This window comes from Ammospiza caudacuta, chromosome 2, assembly GCF_027887145.1.
Source record: "Ammospiza caudacuta isolate bAmmCau1 chromosome 2, bAmmCau1.pri, whole genome shotgun sequence".
NCBI classification, from domain to species: domain Eukaryota; kingdom Metazoa; phylum Chordata; class Aves; order Passeriformes; family Passerellidae; genus Ammospiza; species Ammospiza caudacuta.
Genome location: NC_080594.1, coordinates 30,501,748 through 30,529,202, shown reverse-complemented (window position 1 = coordinate 30,529,202; position 27,455 = coordinate 30,501,748). Strand labels below are relative to the sequence as shown.

The 27,455-nt window shown below is 36.8% G+C and overlaps 1 protein-coding gene across 4 annotated transcripts in view; it reads right to left on the bottom strand.

Moving 5' to 3' along the window:
* Positions 1–27,455, bottom strand: part of STXBP5L (syntaxin binding protein 5L) — a 183,748-nt gene that overhangs the window by 82,264 nt on the left and 74,029 nt on the right. For all 4 annotated transcript variants that reach the window (XM_058824985.1, XM_058824980.1, XM_058824983.1 and 1 more), the window contains exons 5-6: positions 12,197–12,331; positions 1,897–1,960 (exon numbers count right to left, since the gene is read on the bottom strand). In XM_058824985.1, coding sequence (XP_058680968.1) covers positions 1,897–1,960; positions 12,197–12,331 — 199 coding nt within the window. The remainder of the gene's footprint in view (positions 1–1,896; positions 1,961–12,196; positions 12,332–27,455) is intronic.

Sequence of the window (27,455 nt, the reverse complement as noted above, 5' to 3'; positions counted from 1 at the left end):
ACTTAGTCTATCTTCTAGGCTGTATATGACCATGTTAAACAGTAAAAGTCCCAGGAGCTGCTTTTCCCCCCATTTTTTCCTCATTCTGAATAATGATTGATTTATTCTGCATTCTTAACTAAAGTTTAATGAGACTAAGTTGAAAAATGTAGTTTAATTTATTTTTCCACTGTTGAATTTTTTAAACTTAGAATTGTCTATTGATTTAATGCTTGGATCTTCTCCTACACCTGTGTACCTTTTACTGATATCTTCCTGTAAACACAATCAATTCTACATTCTGCAAAACTGCAAGTATTTTGATAGTACCAATTCATTCTTTACACCACTCTCAACCTATCAATGATATAAAGAGCTGGATTGAGATGGTTTTAGTATACCTTACATTTTCTACTACTGCTCCCCATAAATATTCAATGTTTGTTTTTCATAGGCATTTGTCTGAATTTGCTATTGTTCTTTGAATGCTAGTACTTCATCCGTGCCCAGATGTCTCCCATGTGCCCTCTGAGCAACAAGCATTTGTATTCCCAAGCCAGTTCTCTTTTAACTCTCTTGCCTGGGTCCTTTTCGTCTTCTCCCTCTCTGCTGAAAAATATTTTTAGGTTTCTGTTTGGACACAGTGCATGGCATTCCTGTAAAAAATCTTCACTGACAAGACCATTTTTTAAAAAATCTTCACTGACACGACCTTTTTTCCTACACTATGTGCCTTAGGTAGCTCAGCAGCAGCTTCTGTTGTGGCCAGCAAACAAGAATGATGTCTCATCAATAAACCTTTATTCTCACCAGGTATTTTGTCAGAGATAATTAAACAGGATTTCTTGATGGCTTCTCGTTTGAGGCTGCAACACTACATTTCAATATGCTTAATTACTTTATTTGACAGTATTCTAAATTGCTTGACCTATTCTGATTCTTCCAGAAAGGCTCAGAGAGGCCATGGAAGTCGTTGGAGGGTTGGTTCACAGTTCCCTTCACAATATGGGTAAGTCCAAGGACAAATGACGCAAATGAAAATCAGATGCAGTCATCAGTGCTTTTCTAGGTACACATAATTCCCCCATATCAGTATCAGAAATTCAAACTGCTGCCAGTTTCTAACAACTATTACCTGTTATGTGAGGCACACTGTCAAACAGATACACCATTTGGAAAATGCAGTACTTTATAAATACACACTGAAATGCAGTCAATAAAAATGATCAAAACCAATGAGAGAATTAAATACCCTTTCCACACAGGCAAAATGCTCAAATATCAGTAGCAACACATTAAAAAAAAGAAAAAAGCTGTAATAGAACCAGAATTCTGTCAATCATATTTCATCTTTGAAAAGCTGCCATACAAAGGAAGCCAGCTCTGATTTTGCCTCCTGGTGGTATCAGTAACAACCCCAATGCTCTGACTGTATGTTTGGTTTCCACTTGTGCACAGTGAACAGAGTTGAGAATTGCAAACAGCAGCAAGTTCCAAACTTGGGTTATTATCATGATAATTCTTCTATAAGAAAAGATTTCCTATCCTATAAAAACTTATTATAATGCCTTCATAAGTGCATGTTCATCCAAGTTCAAAGTCATGATACAGCTTTTAGTCAAACCTTACTTAGTCAAGCTTTTTTAAACAGAACCATTTAGATAGTTATACATTTCAAGGTACATTGTCTTTGGCATATATTTCAAAGTACAGTATGTTGTCTGCATCACAACTCTTTACTCATTTAATTTGTACAAAGATAATTTTTTTTCTTAAGAACAGTAAGATAGTTAAAATTCCTTGCAAACATACAAAGAAAGCAGATGATAAAATCAGTGAGTAAGCAAAAGGAAAGAGTAGCAAGGCAAATAAAGGCTATGAAATGCTGCAAAATTTTATACCATTGGTTGTACTCACTTTTCCCTCATCTCTTGGGCTGTCACTTAAATGTACAACTGGGCCAGGGTGAGTCTTGGTGGATCTGCAATACAAAAATCAATTAAAATCTCTGAATGTTTTTTTTGTAAGAAGAGCTAGATACTTCAGCTTCTAGGTGTGCTAACATGTACCTCCAAAGGTTTAAAAAGAATTGTAAAAAGCCTGACAGGGTAGTCATAGGTATCTTTTAACGTTCTCCTCTATTTCCTTTTTGCCATTAAAGGCAAAGATTCTCTTTTCTTTATGAATCCTTCCTTCATTTTTTTCAAATCTCAGTATTCTTCCTATTACAGTAATTTTCCTCCTCTCTCATTCTTACAGCTTTTTTGCCTTTTCTGTTCTCTATTTCATCTCTTTCTGACCCTCTCTCCTTACTTGCTCCATTTGAAGGCTAATTTGCCAAGGATTTACAAAGTCTGCACTGGATTCATTTCAGATACTGATAGCATGACTCACCAAGTTCCAATGTCACTAAAGAAAGGGTTTCAGTAACCTCACCTACACTGCCCTGTCAGGAAGTGGTTTAGCATTACTTCAGCAGGGTTTCAGAAATGGAGCAACTTGCCTCTGTCTGGTCTGTAAAGCCTTACCTCATCTTCAGACCAACTAACACAGTTACACCCACAATGTTCAGTGGGGCTCCTCAGCCACAACACCCATCCTATGAGTCTTTGTAAACCTATAGAGAAATTAATTACTATCCTTGGCATCCCCTCCCTTTTTGCAACATGTATGAACCACATCATATGCAACTTAGTATTGAATTGTTAATGTCCAGCACCTGACAGGAAATGCAAATCATAGGAAACTGATCGGACAGATGGAGACTTTTCATCTTTTCTGACTGACCTTCAGGCCCTGGCAGTCATAGAGAGCAAGAAGAAGAGCACCAGTCCACACTGAATGCCTGCACAGAGGAGGCCATTTCTCCCATCTACGTTCTGCGGTCAGAGTACATGTCCCTTGGAGTTCAGCTTAGGATCTGAACTTGCATGACTGGTCTTGGTTCACCAAATGTCATCAGGAAAAAAAATATGGCAGAGAATGGCAGAGCCCATAAAGTGAAGAGTTTATCTGGAAAGCATCCGTAAAATGACCTAGGCTCCAAGTTTTAAAACAATTTGCAAGAGAATTACAGAAACAAACCAAAACAAGCTTCTCCAGCTGAACTACTCAAAGGATTTTTCTAAAATAATGGCCTCTTCCTTTGGCTGAATACTGCACTGTAGCAAAACTGGCCTCTCTTCTACAGGTCAGACTCCAAATCAAGACTGAGAATGGTCACAAAAATTCTCAGACAACTCAAGTATTAAGACATTGTGGACTGATCCATAGCCTCATAAGCTTCTCCTTCCCAGAAGAGTATGCTCCAACTCTCTTAAAAGCATGCACACTCTTCTCTGGCCTCTATACTTTGCCCACATTATGTTTTAAATATTTTAACTATGTAGTCAATGCACCAAAGCTGAGTCAAAGCAGAGAGGGAAAGATCTGAGCTGAGGACAATGAAAAATTACTCCAGACATCCTGAACATGCAGCATGTTATTCTCCTACATGAGGTCTCCACCAGCAAGGATTCTGCAAGAGCATTTTGCAGCATATCCCATCACAGAAATGAGATCAGCAGGAAAGCAGTGGACAGACAGTTTATACAGTGACATTCTATACAGACTGTCTTTGATGGTGCCAGCAACAAGCACCCATTTCTCCTGAGACATGGAGCAAAACCATTTTTACAGAGATACAGATAGCAGGAGATTTGGCTGTCATTCCTATACAATAGAGGGGACCCCTCTGGCTGAGCTTCTGTTTCTGAGTAACCTGTACTGAAATAAAAATATAATTTGCACAACACCAGGCCTTGGAGCAGGCAGGGCAGGTAGGCAGTGACAGGGAACTGGGGGGCCAGATGAGGTTGTTGGCAAGCAGTGCTTAGACCTACACATATCTTATACATCTGTCCTGAGGGAGTACATGTGACAGTTTGGGACAGTTTCAAGTGCTGTTTCTGACATAGATTCACCCGTCTGAACTGGTCAGAGTATTTTGACGGAAAGAACTATGTCTGTTTGGAGTATATGCTGCCTATGCAGTGATGGGCAAAGGAGGAAGGGTGAGAACAAGAGGAAAAAACAAGATGAGAACACACAGAATAAGAATTTTCACTTTTTAGCCCAATCACAGACAGACAACATTAGAGAGAGCAGAGGCAAGCAAACATCAGATATGTTTCCCCAGAAGGCTGGGGACAAACAAAATGGTAGCAGAAGCACATGGAGGCTGAAAAAGCACAATGGGTTGGGCAGCTATCCCAAGCCATTGAACCAACCAGGATGCACGGTTGGATGCTTGGCCATTCCACTCTTGGTACATGACCAGGAAAATTGGCAAAATCATGACAAATGGAGGGAGAAAGGTAAAAAGCATAGTGTCTTTCTAAGGTAAAGATTGATTCCATTTAGTCAGCTATTTGTACCTACTAATTTTAAAAGTCAGGAACAGTTTAGATAAATCTGTGCAACCAGTTTCTTTGAAGGATACATATGACATTGCTTACCAAAGAATGCATCAATTTCTCTTTGGGTAGAAGCAAACTGTTACATGAGTTGTCCTCTACTCTTTAGGCTAAGTATACTTTCATAGTATATGAAAGCTTGTTGTTCCTCTGTAAATGGTATAAAACCCCTGTCTTTTACAACCAGTCTTATTTTTATCTTATATTCCTGCAGGGTTTAGCCTCAAATTTCCATAGTAAAAGCTCAGCTGAAAGGGGAAACCTTCACTAAATACAATACATTTTCCAATCTCCTCCATTTTCCTCTTGAATTCATTGTAGTTGGGGGATCCTGGGATTTATTGCACTGTATTAATATTGTAGGGTTTGGGTATTTTTTTCTTAGGCACTTTTTGTTTCTTTTAGGAATATTGTAGTTTTAATAATTATGCACCTAGTTACTTCTTTAGTTTGTTGAATAACAGCTTTATAAACACTATCAGCAAAGTTGATACCAAACACAGCAGTCTGTGCACTGAATGTATGAGATTTTATTTTTCGCCATTGTTTTTCCTCTATATTTGATATAAGTATGTTCTTAGTATTCACAATACCTTACTTCTTGTTATTTTAATAATTTAGTTGTTTTGTATAACACCTGGCTTGCTGTGGCTTCTTCCTTTTTCTTTTACTTCTATTACATTTAAGACTGTCAGGTATGCCACTCCATCAAAAGACTCAACAAACCATTCTTTAGTTTTCATACATACATCATTGGTTTAGGAAAAATAAGGATTCAGGGGAAGGGGGTTTTAGTTTTTGTCTTGGTTTCTCACCATTCTATTCTATTTTAACTGACAATAAATTAAATTAATTTTTTCTAAGTCAAGTCTGGTTTCTCCATTGACAGTAGCTGGTAAGTGATCTTCCTGATTTTCCCTTTATTAGTGAACTTTCCCATCTTATTTTCTTTGCCTGTCCTGTTGAGGATGGGAAGTGAGAGAGCAGCTGGGTGGAGGTTTCCCAACCAGCCAGGATCCAACCTCCACAACTTCCTTGATTGCTTAACAAGGCCAGCTTTGTTTATACATAGGTAAGAGTAAGTAGAGAGTCTATTAAGTCTGGCAGTCATAACATGGCTTCTGTCAGGAAAGCAGAAAGGATCCTTTTCAAATAGTTGTATGTGATAGATAAGATCACACACAGGTGACAACAGATGTTCCTAAAGCTTTTTGGAGTGTAGAGCCTATTCCCTGGCAGTCCTCCTGCACTGCCTTTCCAGGGCTCCAAGAAACATTGATTTTTTTCTATACACAGCAAGTAAAGTATTTGCATCAAAACTGATTCCTCTTTGGACTACATAACGAGGAATATTCACAAGATGCAGCAAGCATAAAGTTTGGTTTTGGATGAACATGCACAGTCCTATCTTGGGGGAGATGTTTGTGGGTGGATAAAGCAAACAAAATAATCCCAGGGCAGGTGGAGCAAGAAAGAAAGCATTGCTGTGTGTGAAAGCATTGCAACTTCCTCAGTTCTGCAAGACCTTTTTCTCATTGATCTGAGCCTGCCTGATGGCTCAATACAGAAGGAGAGACACAGTAAATCTTCTCTGGTTTGCTTCTCCTGAAGTGATGTTATGTCCCTCTGGACACAGGACTGTGGCAAGGAACCCAAACCTTGTCCTTTGTGCCACACTAAGACCAGGAACTATCTGCCAAAGGCAGATCAGTGCCTCACTTCTTGCATCTCCTTGTCTCCTCAAGGAAGGTATGTATAAATAGAAAGAACAACAATATCTTTTGGAGCCCTAGGAAAGTGCTGCTTGTAAAAGAAGAGCAAGGCATTAGGCTGTATCCTCAATTTCACTTGAGGATAGACATCATGACTGCACTACATGCCGGATTAAACAAAGCAATTATTTAGTTAACTATATTATATCAATAACATTATTTTATAGAACCCATGAAAAACAATCAGAGCTACAGATAACAGTAATTACTGCTTTCATACAGTAAATTATACTGCATGGGGAAATGTCTACACACAAACTCCATTTTGCCTCAAGTTGTTTTCATGTACATAAAATGTTCTGTTTCCCCTCATTGCTATTACAGTAAAGTTGCCAAGAAGGTTGGAGAGTTGGACACTGCCATTGTGGAACTGCTTACAAAGAAAAAAACCCCTGCCATTGAATTATATTAAATGCAAAAGCAGAGATCTGACAGCTCCTGGAAAGGACAAAGAGGTGCTGGAAAACCAACCAGATTTGAAGCTATTGTGAATAAAGCACTCTACTGTTGATGACAGATACTTGTGTACAGGCATTCCTTCAAGTTGCATAAAAACTAACTAGATCCTATTCCTTGAGAAAGGGAAAAATAAAGAAGAATCAGCAGGTGAAAATAAGGCATAAGTGAAATAGTTGAGCAGGGCATTTTTCATTTCCAAATAGCAGTCAGGGTACAGCTGAGAATGACTGAGAAAATAAAAGCACAAAAAGGATAAAACACAAATCCAAGTCAATACTCAGCAGAAAGAAAAAAAAGAAGGTCAAGTCTGAAAACTATCAGCAATGATTTGCAGTAAAAAATTTCTGAAATGAAAGCTAACTTCAACAGAGCAAGAAAAAAGTATGAGCTAATGATACAAAACTTTCAATGTTTCATAGTCTTCGTTGACCTTTAAGCACAAAAAAACAGACTGCAGAATTGAAAAATGGAACCAAAGATTCCCATGACAGCTGTACAGAGCTAAAACTAGGCATTTGCTAAGAAGATACTGATACTTTTGAGTTGTTTTGCACTTCATCAGAAGTTGTTCCTGACAGCAGCAGGTATTAATTTACTTGGTGTGTATTCATTTGGGGAAATGAAAGAGTGGTTATGATGTTAGACATGACTCTTACTCAGAACGCCACTGAAATTAAGGCAGCAGTCACCATAAAACAGTTTTCAAAAGACTTGTAAGGATGGAAGCTTTTATTTGATTATTTTATCCTACAGTTAGAAAGCTCAAAAAGAAGACTTCAGCAATGGTAGAATTTGAACACAACAAAATGTGGAAAACACACAGATTATGTATTCCTCAATCATCCTGGAATGCTTTATGCACTCTAAGAAATTAAGTGACTTAAATACTGTCATAAGAACTTCAAATACCAAGACAATCTTTAAAGCAGGTAAAAGTATGCTATGACAAAATAGAATCAAATCAAAACCATTTTCCTTTTGAAAGAAAAAATAGCCTGCAAAATTGGAGTACTGTAATGATTTCTGAGAAGGATAAAAATCTGGTGTTATAAAGTGATAGAAGCAGTTAGGAGAGGGGGAAAAGAAAGAAAACATCCACTGCTTTCCCTCACTGCTGTGGATCTACTGACTCTGAGTTTCCATTTTAGGAAATGGGGATGGGCAAACAAAGGGCTAAGAAAGGAGATACCAAGTTATGGCTCTATCATAGTTCAGTTCCAGTCTGCCCAATTCTTTGACCTCTCAAATCCCATAAATTTTGGCAAGTTTCATTCATTAGATAGTGGGGTGTTAAAACAGTGGAATCTTACTGGGGGCTTATAATGCATATTTTTCATTTTTGGAGTTCAGAGGAGACATATAAAGATCTTCTTTTCCTTTCCAACACTAGATGACTTTCCCAAATGTATGATCATGCTGTGAAAATTGATCGAATTGTAGTTGGAGTAAATGGAGACATGCTGGGCTCATTGACTATTTTTCTCTTCCAAAGCTGTTTCCAAACATTTGGAAGGAAAAGAGATAAACTGTTTGCTTATTAGAGAGTAGAAAACCAAACAGTATCATGAGCCTCAAACCCCTCTGGCAAAGGACTATCTCTGCTATATGACAGAGAAATGACAAGTGAAAAAGTTTTGATTTATTCATTCTTAGCTGAGAAGATTGCTTTATTGTGGCCTGAAGTATTGATGATGCATGAGATGATAGAAATGGCTGAGACAAGAATTGCTATCCATATGCTTGTGGTTTTTCTTAGCTCTGTTCAAGGACAGGTCCACTGAGACACAGACAGCGCAGATAATTTAAGAAGGAAATTTTTCCTGTAACTTCCAGAATTGGTTACGACTCAGTTCTGAAAACAATCTAAAAAAGAAAAGAATGAAAAAATAAAAGAAAAAAAATCTCTTTCCTTTGCATTATTATCTGTTCAGGCCTTAATTTCTAACTAACACTAGGTTCTGTTTAAACTCACTGAATGTTCTCTCCTAAGAGAAGCCAATAGTCACTTATGATGAAATATATATTGCAATCATCTTTTTCACATGTATCTCCACTAGATGCTTCTGAATATGGCATAAAACCACTATCACTCAAAAAAATAGTGCTCCAGAGATCTTTCAGATACAAAAGTAGACAAGAAAATCACAAAAAAGCCCTCTGCACCAAATGTCAACTTTGTAAGTAAGAGTAGCTGTGCAGGACAAGATGATCAGATTTCTTGCATCATATGCAAAGTCTAAAAATGTTGCATCTAAACCAATTTCCCCTTCAAGTCTTCAAACTACCAAGCCTTTTCACCTCAGTCTTTCACTGCAACAGAATCATTGTTACAAAAAAAAATTCTTGCAGGCATTTGATAGGCCTCACTGACAAACTATTTGGTTGTTTCTGAGGATGAGGGTTACATGGAGGCTTCATTAGAAGTACATACAAATTAGTGAAAAGTAAGAGGGGGCAATTAAAAGGAAGAGAAGTTATGTTGGTAGACCTTCAGTTTTAGAAACTGGATGAGAATTGCATGAAGAGGGATGAACTCCTTAAGGCTTGTTAGAGCAGATGATACACAAGCTTGACACGCTTAAAATTTTAATTATAAACCCTCAATCTAAGCTGAGGACTTGAATACAGCAGCAGAGCAATGGCTTTTACTGGTCTTTCCTTGCCAATAAGCTTGAAAGACATATGATTGCACCAAAGGTAATCCCTTTCCTTCCAAGCTTTATAGAGAATTGTAACATCTTCAAGCTAACCTCAGACTCTGAAATGCTATCATTGTCTCAGAATTTAACATAATGTTCTGAGCATCATTGCCCTTTACATTGTTCTTGGTAAGGTTGAAGATTTTCCTGAATTTCACATACATATATTTTTCTATTTTCTTTTGTCTTTGAAAGCACCTAACATCAACAGACCCTGTGAACTCATACAACCCAGGACAACCTGATTTTACTGTAAGCAGGAAGTTGGTCTTGGAAATTCTAGAGAAGTCTTACAACATGAATTATTTTATTATTCTATAATACTAAAATGTGAAAAATATGCAAAAATTATATGAAAATAATGTGGAGATTAAAAATATAATCGAATCAGAACATACCCATGGCCCAAAATAAAAGTGTTCTTTCAAACATTTTTCTCAGTACTATTCTAAAGGAAAGTCTACAGTCATAAGTTCATCCCCATGAAGTACATTTAAAGGCAATAACATTTCCTCTAAAAGCTAATCTACATTCCATTTTACGTGCAGGAAAGCAACAGTTCTGGAAGAGACATCAGAATTTATTACCAGAGAGCATTCAAATTACTTTACTGAGTCACCCAATTTCAACTTCAGAGGGACTGTAGCATTTATAAAAGTGGCTGCTGTGGCAAACATCACAATTATTCCCACCAGCCTCCTCCTCTAATACAGAGAAACTAATCTGGAGACACATGGGATCCCCTGTCCACCTGCAAAAGATTGACAAAGACAACTTCCTCCACTCCATATCAAGGAGTACATGGTAAGATTGGATGGAAAGGATGGAGCTTTAGAGAAGCACACGGCTTACATGGATCAATTTATCCTTGTAAGACTGGCAGAACTAGAAGCAGTAATGAATGAATACTTCATTCAATACCTCTGTGCTCACCTTTCAACAAAACAGTACATGGCAAACTTGCTGTTTAGAAGAACCACCCAATTTGGTAACCATGCAGCACCTCCAAGTACTTGAGGCGACAAAGTCTATGTTTATTATGTTGTCATTACCTTTTACAACTTATGGAAAGAGAAAATTTTGAAATTCTAGATATTTCCCTGCATAGAAAATACAAAGAAGATAGTTAGGAGGGGTTGCTTGCTTTCTTGAAGGTTCTAGAGAGGGAGCATATTGCACAGCATCTAGCCTATGTCAAAAAATCAGTTGTGAAGCTTGTAAGAAAGCAACCCTTATTTTCCACATAGAAAGGGGGGCATCATTCTACTCTACTTTCATGAAAAATGTTTGTTGTGGCCACTAAAATAATTTTAAAACATTTATCCAGAAGAATTTTAAAATAATTAGAAAGGGAAACTTGGTGGAAGGCTTCCAGTCCATAAAAAAACTTTTGGATCTCTTTCCCTATAGAATTGAAACATCATAATTTCTGGAGGAAAGAAAATTACAAGTGCACACAAAATGAAAACATGTTGTTCCCAAAAACTTAAAGACATTATTTACTCAATGCAGTAAATGTAGGCATTCTAAAATAGAGGACTTTAAAAGCCCTCCAATATGTCAATGTCACCAAAACAAAGTGAGAAACAGAAAAAAAATAGGATACTTTCCACCTGAATAACTCATCAAAATTATCATACTCTGGTGGAAACCATGTTTTCCAGCAGTACTTTTTTTGCAGCCAAAACTACTAACCAGAGCCAAGCAGTCCCACGGGGGCAGAACAAGCAAACATTCCAAAACTGAGATCTGGATGAAAGATTTACCAGCAGACTGAATCCTGATTACTATGTGAATCCTTGGTTTTATGCCCTTTGAAGGTAAACCTAGATTTTTACAACTGTGCCTATGAAGTTTGGTAAGGGCAGAGAGGGAGAAAGAAAATGACGCATCAGCTCAACCTGGGGGACAGAGTGATTAATATAATAATAATAATAGAGAGAAAAGAAAGGAAGGAATTTTTGAGAACTGGGGTTACACTGCAGGCCTGTAACCCTGTTCTTACTGACTGTTCTCTTGGTTCACTGAGATCAGTGTATTTCAGTTTACTATCAGAGGTTACAGGTCCCTCACAACACGAAGCAAATGTCTCAGAAACTGCAAGAAGTACTCTGAGCTTTCCCATAAAAGTTCCTCTGGCTGGAACTTCACAGAGGGACCAGCAGAGAAAGAATTTTTCATTTCTGTCAAGGCTTTTACTTGCAGGAAGCATAAATGTATCCCAGATTTTTGTATGTCTCTTTCCATTTCATACCCAAAACACAGGCACCTTGCTTAGCTTGTTAGAGAACTATCATTTAATAGGCACTCATTATATTTCCTATCACTTAATCAGGTTTTGATCTGTTTGAATTAACCTTCAAATTCTCACTGTGTTGAGCAGGAGGCTTGGTCTAGAGACCTCCTACTGTCCCTTCTCATCTAAATGATTTCACAGCTCAATGAAGAAAAGTTCTCTGTAGAATCTTAGGGCAAATATCCTCCATTATTCTCTTCACAGGATGGAGGAGATGGAGATCAAGCTTTCCTCATAAAAATAGCAAAATCTGAATTTTAGTGATTAAAGACTGTATTTCATGGAACTTCATAGTTAAACAGTACACCATTATTTTTTTTATATGAAATATAATTATGGTCTCCAACATAAATCTGATTCCTAATGTCCTGTTAAAAAACCACTTAATACTGGAAATGCATTCACTGAAATTAAAGGCTTCAAAAGATCCGGACATATTCGAAAAACCAAATAATTCTTAAAAATTAAATTTAAGACAGCTGACAGCTATGAAAGTGACCACATATACAAATGAAAAAAAAATTTATCTGCACTTACAGCTCTATTGCCTTGTTCCACATGATAACATATCCAGAAAGAATGAAGGACTCAATATTTACAATGTGTGTATTTCCTCTCTCTGTTCCAACATAAAGCCATTTACTCTGGAAAGGTAGATGGCAGTAAGTAATCCTGGAAAAGAAAAAAAAACACAAAACAACAAAATAAAAGTGACTGAATACCACATCAACAATATTTTTTAACACTTTTGCAGCTGAAAGAATTATTCTTCCCATTTTATAACTTGAGAAAAACGTGCCCAGAAGGCATTCTGAGGAATGTGCAGGTTTTGGGGGGTCACCTCCAGGAAAATGATAAAAAAGAACATGAAACAAAACAGGGCCATCCTGCCTGCTGATATCAAGGCCAGGACAAAAGAGAAGCATCACCTGAGCATTGAATTAAGTCTATCTATCTCCATGAGTATGTAAATTGCACTTTATAGTATTCAAGACTCTGAAAGAAGGCTTTCTTATATCCTTTCTCAGAATAAGCAGATTATCCAGTCAAACAGACTTTTGTGGACATCAGTGGAATTCATGTTTTGCACAACAGAAGAATAATACCATAATTCACACAAGAAAACATTCATTTATTTGCCATCTGGAAGAGCAGGGCCTTAGATAAGAGCATTTATCAAAACTGAACTACCACAGACACATTGAACCCTACACTCATTACAAGGTGATGAAAAAGTGCTACATTAGCTTGGAAAGATGTCATGACAATTCCTCATGATAATACATAAAAGTTTCCACAGATGACAAATGAGTTCAGGTTACTTTTATATCATATAGATATTACACACACTAAAACAAAACTAAATCTATGAGATGAGAAAACATTTGCTATTAAAATGTAAGTGAATGCATGCTACCTACAGAGACTGAAACTTAATCCAACCTTATGGTACAGACTTGTAAATGTTGACAAAAAACCCAGGTATTTTGCTTGGTATGTCTCATGTTATTATATTTATCACTCAGTTCCACAAACAGACTATTTCTGGCTTTTATATACAAACTCATTTTTTTTTCCTTAGCACCTTCAACCACCACAAAAGTACATGCAGTATTTAAAAACATGCATATTAAAAAATTAATTTTTATAGTATAGCAATTTTTTGAGTTTATTATAAAGGAGTGAGGGGGTGCTGGCAATCTTTCAGTAATTTGGCTCTCTCAGTCAAGTAAAGTCCTCTGCGTAGAGCATTTGCCACTCTTTAAGGAATTGAGCAATAGTTATACAAATTAAATATACTTTATGTCATGATTCCCTGTAAAGTACTCTCAATAAACAAAAAGGTTCCAAACAGATTATACTCAGTATTTGCATAGTTCATAGTTTTCCAAGTATCTAAAACCTGCCAGTACATTTAATGCTAGATTCATTCAAGTGAGGAATATTACTTTTTTTGTACTTATGCATCACACTGGATTGAATACAGTTGAAATATGGAGTCGTCACATTTGTAATTTATGGAGAAAATTATTGTGGAATCATGGAATAAGGCTTACCCTTCACAGAAACCTTGTTTTGTTGATTAAAGTGAGACCTAAATATGAGATAGCCTTTGTTGTACAGGGCTAAATTTTACCATCAGTTGTCTAATTTTGGCAATAATTCCAGAGCTTTCAGTGGAAAGAGCACCAGCATTTTCAAGAGAATTGCTTTGAGAATGGGAGCTATATTTTAGAAGGCATAACTGAAAATGCCTTCAAGCAGCAAGATAATACTGATATTGTGAATACAGTCAGACCAACAAAGATCCAACAGAAACAACTGCAGTAGGTATATGCCACCTACATAATTCTTGATGGAGCTCAAGCTATGAGCTTTATTCCTCTGCTCATAACAGGTGCCAGGAACCATTTGCCCTTTTGGCTTTATGGTTTCAAATGGGACTTTTGTTCACATCTTTCCTGATCCTTTTCCTTTAAACAACTCTCTTTCTTTTGCTTTCTCTTCTGCTGCACCATTTCCTTCACTTCTGGTTAAATTCTTGTTTAGTCCATTTTTTTGGTTGTTGTTGTTTCATTTCTTGCATTTCTGTGCTACCTCTACTCTCCTTTCTTGCACTGCAAAGCATATGGATGCTTTGCTAGGTCCCATAAAAAACTTCTCTGGCTAATAAACCCTCTTAATCCCTTCATGTTGAAGATCACCCAACACTTGTTTGCAGTAAACTGTTAAATTACAGGAAGAGGAGATAATCTTGGCTTGAAAGTGTTGAAAATGTAGCTGTCTAGTCACTAACAAAAGAATCCTAAATTCCAAAGTGAGCCCTACTTGACTTGAATGCTGCTACTCCAAATTCTTGCAGTAGTGTCATCAGACTAAGCAGGTTCAAGTCCACCTAGGAAAAGCAATTTTTCAGTCCTCTGTTAAACCCAAGGACAAGCCACTACAGGGTACTGCAGAAAACTTGATCTCCCATGTGCAAGAATGAATTCAACATTTTTATTATGAATAAAGTTTCAACATCACCTCACACACTGTTTGAGGCTGCCTTGGGCTGCTTTTCATCCTTTTTGAGATTTGCTTCCATGTCATAATTTCTGCCACAACAACCAACAGAAAAAGTGGGGGTCTGCATTCCCAGATGTTGCATGTCCTCAGTTTGCCTGCCTTAGGTTTAAAATTTCAAGAACATAATGCTTTAAAAACAAGGTCCTATAGCAAGAGAAAAATCAGACTAATGTAGTAACTACCAAAACGTAGTTAGGCCATAAGTTACTAGACTTAATACCTTGCTGACCTATCTGAAATCCCAGACACCAGTCACTACTAAGTCTGCATGCACAATATGAAGGACCAAAAGAGATTTAGGTATTGCTAAAGGCTAGAAAGAAAAGCACCACAGCCATGCCTGTTTTCTTAAGCCTAACTATTTCCTCTTAAATGATATCATTTTGCTCTGCCAAATGTATAGGACAGCCAGGTAAGAAAGTATCCTGCATGCTCTTTCTTTCACAATGAAAACTACCCTATGAATCTTTATTGTCTACCCAAACTGTTATTAAACATTATGAAATGCATAAATGTCATTATGAAACCTTTTAGAATATGTGAGCTTATAAGAAAATAGCACTCCCTTAAAGACAATCCAGGTATGTAACAAACCTATTAGAGTTTGGGAATTACTAGGCATTTTAATACAATATATTGATAGGCTTCACCAAACAAACCCATATGATCTTCATATTCTCCTAAAACTCTGCACTTCTCTAAAGTAGTTTTATTTTACATTATGTAAATGAAATTCAAGCTGCTTTATATATTATAGTCTTTTCACTTCTACAGAAAATATTAACTTGACTTGAGGCTTGGAAGCTTTGAAGCAAGACTCAGATTTTTAATGAACATCTTCCATCTCAGTAAGTACTGAAACTGCATAACGATTTCTTCAAGAGAAAACAATGAAGTCTCATACTGTAGTTTTCATTGGGGATGAAAGGTATTCTATTATATGACTCTATTAGTCATATATCCCACAAGCAAATTAAGATGTCTTTTGATGCCATTACAAAAACGAGTCAATAAGCCAGAAAGAAAGAAAGGCTATTTTTCTTTTTAAGAAGTTAGGGGTTGTACTGAATTATGTCAGTATGAAGTGCTTCTGACAAAGTTTAATCAGATTGTCAATCTGATTCAGATAATATGCAACAAAATTAAATGAAAACTTGAGGATTTTCTCATTGTTGATCACTTTACAGAGAGTCAGCCAGAAATGTGGATATTGTACATTCTTAGCAGCAAACAACAACATAAATCTTATGGATCATTACAAGGAATAGCGAAAAATTGATGAATTGATACAAAAAAAGGTGTTTCTACTCTGCCAGAAAAGTCTGAAACATCTTATATTTTTTTCCAAATGACAAACCAGGATATAGAATATTCTGTAGGATATAGTAATTTTTAAAAAAATCAGACGTACTAACTAAAATGCTTAAATTGGAATTCAGTAAGGAAAACTATTTTGCTACGGTCCTAAAAAAAACCCCATATTATTTACATAAATTATGTAAGTAAAAAAGAGATATAATGGAATAACAGAAAGAGGCATTGTCAAAACACTGAACTTTATTTTAGAAAGGAATATATTCTGACTAGCAAATCTTGAAAAGGTATGTTTTTCAGAAAATTTCAGCACTGTAAAGTCTAACAACCATGGCCAAAAATTCACTGCATATTAGTAGATTACTAAAATGCTAAAATAATTTAGAATGCTATAGCCTCTAAAGTATTAGTAAAAACTCTCAGATTACTTAAAATAATCTTTATTGTGTTAATTGTATTCCTCTAGGAAAAAGAAAATATAGTTTTGAGAGCACTTCATTCTGCCTCTGCTTTGTTATTTTTGTTTTTTCTATTTTTAGCATGAAAAGTTTCCTGGAACACTATTGCTGGTGGTGAGTGGGAAGACCTGCTGAAGGGTGGAAAGTAAATTGCATTTTTGTCAAAATGAGAAACAGTTATTCCAATTTAATTATTTAGTCGTGCATTCATAGACATCAAAAATGCAATTAAATTTACACTATGGCTTTTCCCTTTATACAGATAATCCTAAATATGAACAAGCATAGAGACTCTGTATTCCTTATGCCCAGCACTGACTCTCAGAGTTCTGTTTCTATAAGTTCCTACAGAAAAAACCCATTAGCTTGAGCTCCCTTTCAGAATCCTACCAAAATAATCTACAGAGTCCAGGTTCTTAGGAAACATGGAAATCTCACAAATTTACAGGAAAAGAGGGAGACAAAACATGAAGGAGCATTACCTTGGGAACATGAGTAGCTGACAGGAAGCAAGCCCAGTAGCTGCAGGACACGCCAGTCACAGTCCTGGCCCAGCCTTCTGCTCTCAGGGACTCCTAAGGGACTGCCACTGTCTTACACCCAATTTACAGTGAGTTGCTCCAGCATGGACGAATTCAGCTGCTGAGAAAGTTAATCACCTTCTGAAGAAGGTTATGGCTATCAGAAGTCTACCTTTTCACTGCAGTGATTATGGGTTTTTTCCTGACTCCAGGGATTTTCTGCAGCATCCTCTGGTGCTTTCAATGCTTCCCACTGATTCATGCTATTTCCTTCAGCTGGGCATTCCTAAGAGCTGTTCTCTTGGCACTGCCACCTGATAGACTGGGCAGCATCCCTGGTACTTGCCAATGTTATGTCAGGTCCTCTTTCAAAGCAGCTCTTTGAAAGGATTCTTCTAGAGAGGAAGAATCTCTGTGGCCTGTGTAACCTTCAGTGAATATTCACAACAGAGGAAAATCACTGCATAAGCCCTTGCCTTCCTTCTTGACTTCTGCAGAATTTCTTCACTCCAACAAAAAAACTACAGCTGCTGAGGGGGGTTCCTGACTTTGTATCAGTCCTCTTCTCCCTCCAGCAGCAAGCACAAATTATTTTCACATGATTTATTTTCTTCCCTCACACTCCCTTAATATTTTGGTAATTTTTAACAAAAGTGCTACAAAACAAAGCACACCAGACTCATCTAGTGCCCCCTCCTGCTCCAGGGGTTGAAAATGGACTGAGGTAGCTTCTGGCTACCCACTACTCTCAGAAAGTGTAGGGTTACTTTTCCATCAGTTTAGTAGAGGATATTCAAGTGAGATTATTGCTTTAAGTCACCAAATGGACACAGGAAGATTTGGTGAGATATTCAGGCAAAGTAATTTGTAGCTGACCTGAAGTGCCTAAACAGAAGCACAGGTTAAAGCTACTGACAATGAAAGAAAGGAGTAGTTTCCAGCAGATCTAGCAAAGAAAGTAAATGATGAGCTATTTGGCCTCTGGAGGTATTTATTCTTCTTCCTGGTCTAAATATAAATTTGGAGCTCATCAGCACTGTAAGACATGTAACAATAAACAATAGCAGCAATTCATGCAGTCTGCCATCCACATGATGTGATGTGTTTTCAGCAGATGGTTGTGCAGTTCCCCAGATAGATGTGAACTGGGTCTGTGCACAGTAATAACAACATTTTCTCTGCTACAGGGGGTGTTGTTATATACCAGGAAGCCCTAGGAAGGTAGAAACCCAAGATGAATTCCATTATTATGAGTTACAATGTTTAACTTCAACTCTCATTTTAACTTACTTGCAGAGTTTGCAAAGTCTGTGGGGCCAGTGTAAGAGCAGAGGAAATACTTTAAATTACTAACTGGCTGACTAAGAGCCAAATGAAATAGAGAGCAGTTCAACATATCTGGAGAGTTCCTTCCTTTCAGGGTCTTGGTGATACTAATCACAATATGAGTATTTCTCCTATTCACACTAGATTCCCAAAATACCATATAAGATAATTTCAAAAATTTCTACCAGTCCTGAACACACAGATCCTAGTGGAAAATGAATGAACCAAACATGCCTTTGAGATTGATACTTGTAGTCAACCTGTTTTTTTAATAATGTGGTTTAGTTTTAATTTAAAATAAGAAAAATCTCTTTCACATATATTTTCTGCTAGCAACAGTCAACCTTTAATTTGAATTAAAATCAGTTGATCTGTTTTATTTTATGTTTTAATTACTTACATAGAAGAAAGTGAAGTAGAGAGAAAAACACCCAGAACACAAACTGCATTGCATCCTGGTGACAGCATAACATGGGATAAACCCCATTGTTATTTAGGAATATCTGGACATAAGAGGAATATTAAGCCAAATTATATTCTCAAAATACTGCATTAACAATTCAGTCTCTGGATTTTTTCCAGAGTGTTATACAGACTGCACAAATATTTGTGGTTTTAAGGCTATAGTGCATCCACTGCAAATAAAGGTGATGACAGGACTGGGTAGATGAAGAGTATCTATCTAATGAGAAAGGTAAGAACTAAAACTTAATTGCATTTTTCCACCAAATTCAGAGCTGAATGTGACTATTCTGTTTATAAATACTCCATGAGTCATCTCTACCAATAAATTTTAACTTAATAATGAAAGTCACAAACTATTTACAATTGAAAACTGTGAAACAAGTCATCATTTAGCTCACATACCACTGTGCCTATTTCCTGACTGAACAACCAATACCTGCAGACAGTAGGATCACCTGAAGACATTACTTGAGCTTACACCTCTTATCTGTAGAGATCAATGTTTTAAAGTAAGACAGTAAAATAAAATGCTTTACATGAGGCAATCTAATACATGTTCCTTAAAAAGAAACCTGAATGAAAAATGGAGTCAAGGCAGTGGTAACAGTTACTTTCTAGGCTTCTGCTTCTCAATGTTCCTTTCAAGTTTGGTACCTCAGACTATTCATCTTACCCAATCAGTCCAGAGAGCAGTTTTATTTGTCTTTGTTTTATACTGGTTTAGATACAAGTATTCATCACAGTCACTGCTGCTTGTACAACAGCAAAAATTTAATTTGTGGATTGGAATGTAGGAAATGAACCTCTAAGATTCCTCTCTTCTGTTTAATACTGATTTAATCTGATTTCTTCAAATTAACTACTACTTGAGCTAGAACAAATTACTGTAAAACACCTCTTGATTTAAAGAATTTCAGTGATGGGAGATTCTATACAAATGCTGAGTACAACAAATCAGGATTCCACCTCTAAACTATAATTTCAATACAAATTATCCTAAGCAAAGTATACTTCTAGCTATTTGTGAACATCTTACATATAATTAAGACATCCTCCTCTCCTCTCCCCCACCCCCACTTCAATTTCTGCAAATTCTATGTAGAAGAAATGTTAAGAAAACATTTTCACTTTAGAGTTTCATTTAAGGCCAATAGGCTTAAATAGTGCTGAGATATCTAACACATTTATTTTGACAAAACAAAAAAGCTTATGCAGCTATTTTCCATTCAATTATTTAGATATGTCATCTGGCTGGTGGTCCACTGCTGCTTTCAAAGTGTTTAAGATACAAGTATTTTTCATGGTGTTCCTTATCTGAAATATTATACATAAGAAACTTACAAGAATAAGAAACAGGAACACAAGAAGCACAAAAAAACCCCAAAGAAACACCCATAAAGTTTTAAGAAATGCAGCTGGAATACAATTTCTTTCTCAAGATATTTTGGTTTTGTGTCTTTTTTTCATTGGATCTATTGGCACATTCTGAAGCATTCTGTTTTTTAGAAATTGGGACTGATCCTTTAAAGTGCTAAAAATGAAAATACAAAATTCAAGGTAAAGCACTATTAATAGTACATTGTGTTTCTTTTCCCCCTTCTTTTCTGTTAAAAAAATTGAGAATAAAAGTAGGCTGTTCCTACAAAAGCCAGAACTTTCTGTGTAAACATTCTGGACAGGGGAAATAACCCTAAAAGCCTGAACTTAGGCCCATTCTTGACTTGTGCACTTAGTATTTAAAATGACTTTGCAATTACAGCTGTAGTTAATAGATTACAGCATTTAAAAATACTTGTTTTAGGAAATGCTCATGTCAAAGGACATCAGTGTAGCAACTATACGAACATTTGCAATGGGTGTCAACATAAATTATTTACAAGCAGTTAACTTAAAAGAACCTAGAACAAATCAGAAAATGCATGTTCAGAAATACATTAGATGCATTGCATTTGATTAATTAGTAAACCCAGAGATTTCCCTTGAATGAAGAGTTAATCTATGTATTTAGATAAAATCTTATGAGGTCATTATGAACTCTTTACAAGGACAGTCAAAGTCTACAGCATGCCACAGGACCTTTGGTTTTTCCCAGTTTTATTTCTTTTCTTTCGTTCCTTTATTTACAACTCCACAAAAGGTCACCCTGGTCTGTCCAACATGCCATAACACATACAGAAAGACAGCTGCACTAAAACTTCCTATGAGATACAGGCACTGAAATTCCCACCCTCAATAACTCCAAGCACTGCAGCAAGTTATGGGCATTATTGGAGTTCAAGAACAACTTAGAAGTCACTCTTGAAATCCTGGTGTGCAATAGGATGTACAGCTTTGGTAGCCTGTGCTACAGATAATTTGTTTCATTTTCAGAATGACAGAAAATTACTTTCCTTCCTCTTGGGCAAATGCACAGCAAAGAGACATGCTCTTTTGTCAACTCCCTTTTATGGTGTTGACTGCAAATTCATTGGAGGTCTTACCTGCAGGAGCAGGATCACTGACAGTGATACTTTCTCCCTGCCTAGATCTTTAGTATTACACAACAGCAATGCCATGGATTAAACAGGTGTAACATGAACACTTGGTCCCAAAAGAAAGAGATAAGGAAATGATATGGAAACACACTTCCTTAAATAGAAAAAGAGGCTGGAAAAAACCAGCATACTTTTCATTGACTTTTAATTTGTTTCTGATGCTGACTCAAGGACATTACACAACAAAAATGAGAATAAAAGTTCCACAAAATCAGTGAGGTGAGCAAATTAATGAAATAGGGTTGAAAAACAGACTCTTGCTCTCATCTTCAGGGGAAAGACAACGTACATGATTTTTCTCTTGTCTACTGGCTTGTGAAATCACTATTTCATATTTGTAATACTTCACTTGTCCTTCATAAATTTCTTTGAAGGTTAAGTAAAAATGAGGCAGTAATACCAAACACAGTGACAGTGATGGGCAATACAGAGCACAGTAAGAGCCACAGTAAGTTACTTAGCAATGAAAGAAAGCCAAATAACAAAGCCTGGAACAGGAGGATGATGTTCTCAAAAGAGAAAGTTTTTGATGTATTTATTTCATTGATTTTGTAGCATCTGCATTAAAAAAACCCAAACACCTAAGGGTAGAGTTTCTCTCATCCCTTCATCCAACATTGAATACATAAATCAAAAATGCAGTTTTTGGTTTCTAATCTCATAGTTACAAAAAGGTAAACTGGGACCTAGCTTAAAGATGAAAGGTTGAAACTTGTCTTTTGTTTAACAGCTTGACTTCACAGAGCTGTTAGAAAAGTAAACCAAAGATACGTTAGTATTTCCCCCTCTGCTAGCTGCAGCATACAGAAATCTGTGTTTATCATCCATTCTTACTAAAATAAGTTTAAACTCAATTTTATATCAATATCAATCAAGTTATTTTGAATGAACGCTAAAGTCAGGATAAGACTGAGATACTGAAATTGACTTCAAAGAAAAAATAATTTTACATGTGTATGCTTTTTCTTTGTATGCATGCTTTTCTCCTTAACAGCTTCCATCAATTAAAATCATGTAGACTTATTGGAGACCAGCTGTTCTCATTTGTTGCGCTTCAGTAGACAGGGACTCTGTGATTAATGGTCCTTGTTTTTCTGCAATCTGCAGTCTCTCTTCTCTTCCTGCTCATGTACTGTTTAATGATATAATCTCAACACTGACATTACTAGCTCTATTTCTGATTTACTGGAATAATGCCCAGAGTTTATTGTGACAGAAGGAAAAGTATCCTAAATCATTGCATTGGGTTCTTGCTCGAAGCTGACATGTGTCTGGGCAGGAAAGAGGTGGTGTGATTTCCAAGAACCAAATTACTTACTGCAACTGAATGGGTGACTGCTCTTCACTGCTCTAAGAAATGACTGGAAATCTAATCTAACAAAGGTCAAAGGAAAGATCTGAACAGAACTCTGAAAGATGTCTCAAAACTCTAATTTGAAAACTTCAAAAGAGAAAACCATGTAATTCCCAGATCTACATTATAACTGTAACAAGAAAATTCCGATTGACAGCGTAGACTGTTTATGCTGCTTGAACTTGCATATATTTTAAAATACTTTTTTTTTATGTTGTCTAATATGATGCATTTTTGTATTACAGTATTGGGCCTCTCATTTGTTATGACTGAAACCATGAAACAGCTGTTCAATGCATAGCTGTGAGCATGTATTTTAAATTTTGCTATCCAAACCTGGCCTCAGAGCAATTTGGCAACATAGCTGCTATGTGAAAACAACAGAACATGTTACCCTGTGTTTTCTCAAAAAAGCATAAATCCACTGACAAAAATGTTTTATTTTTTACAAAGCATTAGAAACAACTAGCACACTGCTCAGTATATGATGTAAGGTTTGACAGCATATAGCAACACTATGTCTCCTGCTAAGGAACCTTTTCCAGAAGGAAGAAACCCAGGCAAACAATCACATGTAGCCAGGCGACAAAATTTAAATAAACCAGGACATGTTTTTCTTCCTTATTGGAGGAACATTAAAACTTCACAAGAAAGTTTTTTTAAAATTCATTTTTTTTAAATTAATTTTGAAGAGATTATTTTTTTCTAAGAGAACTAATAAAAGAAACTACAGCCAGAGAGACCCAAAGAAAGATGTAGATTGGAAAAGTGGGGTTTGTCAGGTCAGAGGGCCCTGTGCTGTTAAGTCCTCAGGTAACTGTGCCAGCTACACATTTTTCTCCAGCAGCTCTATGGGCCATGATGGTTTCATGTGTGCACGTGTTAAGTGATTGGTTTAAGTCATCTTTCAGGGTTTTTTTGCCCTTCTGCTATCTAAGACAGCTGCTAGCTCTAAGAGTTATTCAGATGTAGCATATTAGGCATTTTGCCCTCAGAAAATTTGTTTAACAAACACATACAAAAGCCGATACTGTGGCATAATGCATTTAAGGACTTTTAAAATTGAAATTAAACTGATGACAATAATATTGGCAGAATCCTGATGGACTAAAAGTTACTTTGGGGAAAGATTTCAAAAGCCACCATTTAGAAAGAATAGAGATTCTTGAATTCAAGTTTGGATCTGGATATAAACAGAGATCTTTCTAATATTCTAGAATGAAAAATATGACCAGGACTTCAGTGATCTTCATTTAGAGTAGATCATTCATTTACCCTTGTGTAATTTAAGCATAAAGAAACCAAACTAATTTTAGAATAGCCATCTTAAGCTCTTGCAGCACTTTTTGTGCAGTGGCACCAAGCCTCAGCTGCATTACAAATCCCACCCAAGATGGTAATCACAAAAAACTAAATTTGATGAAATTAAGCCATGATGTTATTTCTGATGTTCTGACTGTAAAGTTGTTACTACTTTCTCACCTATACTTAAAAATACAGACTAACCAAGGTTTGGAGTCCTTCAAAATGTTTATCCTTCAAAAGGAAAAATTTCAATATAGCACTTGTAAAAAAAATCACTATAAAATTCTATTTTTAATGTCTAATTTACACTTGGTTTTACTGCAAAAGGAAATTTTTTGATTGGATATCTGAGAGATTCGTAAGAATTAGTTTTACAGCTGTTGTAATTTCACAAGTGATCTTGGTACTAATACTGATGAAACCTCTGAGGGACACAATATTAGAGAGGAAGGACCATCTGCATGAGTAAAGTACAAGAAATTGAATTAAATTTAAAATGTAAAGGGCATAGCCTCAAACTTCAAAGAACTTCCACTTTAGGGTTAGGGCTCATGATACAGAATTGATGGGAAAAGATAATTTCAATTTTGCCTGTCTTGCTTTGCTTCTACTATTAAGGACTTGCACTGAAAAGCAGCACATTCCCTGCCAGCTAGATATACATCAGGGAAGAAGTGTAATGGGTGCATTAGTCAATCACAGCAAGACCACAAACACTGGTAAGATGAAGCCACATGAAAGGAAGATGCCATTTTTGAATGCATCAGTAAACATATTCCTGCAGAGATTACAAATGAAAATGGTATTGTCAGTGGCCACAGCACAGATGGGACCCTATCTAGAATGTGCTTCCTTGATGAATCATCAGCTCAAAGAGAATTGATACGAGGAAAAAGGCCCAAAGAAAAGAAAAGGTAATGAAGACAAAAAAAAATACAAAGAAAACCACAGAATCTTGATTTTTGTAGTGAAAATAAACCCCAAAAACCAAACCTGACATGGAACAATTTTCCTGCAGAGCAAACAGTGGATTTCAGCTTGAGTAGTTACATCCTGGCTGGGGACTGCTGCATGTGGAGGAGCTGGGGATCCACACACAGGTGACCCCAGGCAGGCACCAGGGGCCACATGAGCAGCACGGTCTCCAGGCTGTGTGGGGCTGCACGCACCCCTCCAAGCTGCACAGACACAGCCAGCCTGCTGTCCCTGGGAAGCCTGCAGGCAGCTCCCAAATGGTGGTTGCACCAACAGTGCAGAAGGAAGTTTTACTGTTTATGTCCTTTCTGTTTGATAGTAGGAATAATGCACACAGCTGTCTCCTTACAAGAAAATCCTGCAATAACTTGGATGACAAAAATGGGGTGTCACTTTCTATGAATGGGTTACCTGCTCACTGAAGGCCTGTGTGATGATGCCCAGCTCAGGGCTCCCAGCATCTACAGGGATGCAAGATTCCCTGTGACCTTCTGCCATTCTTTGTAGTGCTAGTTTTCAAAAATAGCATTTTGAAAAGCTAACTTCTAGGGCCTTAAGTGCCTTTCTTCCTGGGATCATAAAGGATCAGCAAACCTTAATGTAAAACATCATCAGCTTGCTCATTTAAGAAAGGAAGGTATTTGAGTTCTCTGGAGTGCAACTGAGGGATCCAGACTAAGGAGGTCCCTTCAGCTTTATTCCATTACAAGGCTCACATATCTATCAAAAAGAAAATTTTAAGGATCAATTGAATTTTCATTCTATTTCAGTAGATTGCACAGTCTCAAAAATCTATCAACTCAAACCTCTTGATTCTTGGTATCAATAAGCAAATCTAATTTTTGCATTTTTGCTCTTTGCTGACTGTTCAGCTAACCTGTGTTGAAGACAAAAACCCCCAAAATGTTTTTACTTGATTTTTTTTTATAACCAAGACAGTCTTCATTTCAGCTGGGCTGCATGACATTTTCCAGGATGAGCTTATGGCTCTCATTGATTCTACAGGTCAAGTGCACTATGAAATTTTCTATAACATGATATAAGATGTGAAAAAAGAATGGGTTTTTTTGTTTGTTTGTTTGATTTATTGTTTTTTGTTGTTATTGTTGGGGTTTTTTCTCTTTTTTGGGGGCTTTGTTTGTTTGTTTGGGGTTTTGTTTGTTTTGGCTTTTTGTTTGGTTGCTTGGTTGTTTTTTTTTAACAGAGGAACAGAGGCATGTGGTAAATAATTACATTAACAAGATTAGGGTCAGTCTCACTGAAGAATCTTTCCAGCCTTTTGTCTTTCAGGAATCTTTTCAAGCTCAAGAATTGCATGAACACATTGGGTTTTAAACCCTTGAGCACTACTCTTTCAAAAGTGACAAATGCTGATGCAAGACCACACTACACATATAAAACCAACCAACCAACCAACCAACCAACCAACCAACCAACCAACCAACCAACCAACCTCTGCCAAAACCAACCACAACAACAAAAAGAACCTAAACAAAAACCCCCAGAAGAATGTTTTGTAAAATCTTCATCAAGATGTGGAAGCGAATGCCAACCGCATGGCTTCTTTTGGTTTCCTCATTTTTTTCCATCATCAATCTGAGAAAATTTACATCCTTTCCAGAAACTGGTATGTCTTTATGGTGAAATATTGCTTTATATTTGGGTTCTATGGCTCTTTGCAATAGTTGAATGCTAGACCACACCATGTAATCAGAATCTGTATTGTATAGCATGACCGTGAAACTGTACAGAACCTTGCTTGATGACAGCCTCTGACTCATTTGAAATTGCATAAATAGAGTTCGCAGCTATACACTTTTAACCAGGAGGTTCATTTATGAGCAGGCAAGCTATCACAGGAATCCAGTTCCTTGAACAGGCAGTGAGACAGAGAATCTACTTTAACTAGCCCACAAGTTCCCTAATACAAATGAGCAGACACCAGTACTGCTGTGACTGCACAGCCAGTCACCAGTGTTCACTCAATAGCCTCTTGCTGTCATTTTGATGAGGTTTATCTGAAAAGGAGAGAGAAAGTATTTAAAATGCTCTTAACACAGGACACAAAATCCTGCAAAGATACAGTAAGGCAAATAAGATTCCTACTGTCAGGAAAGAATATAGACTCAAGAAGTTACCTTATTTAAAAACACTCTCTTTCTTTTGTTGTTTCGGGTTTGGTTTGTTTTTATTTGTTCCAAGCATTTGGAGTAATACTCTCAATCATCTTGTTCAAATACTGCAAGACCTCAAATGTGGGAGTTGCGATCTTAAATTTCTAATTAATAGTGAGTTACAGTTAACAGAACTGCTCTAAAAGTCGCCCACTTAAGAGGCTCCTCTTGCTCTGTGCCAGCATACCTTAACACTGAAGAACGTGCTAAGAGTCCCTATAAAGCCAGTTATAGAGATTGTGTCACCTGGTGACTCCCCTCAGAAGGGCCTTGGTATGGAGTGAAAGCAGATGGATTTAAA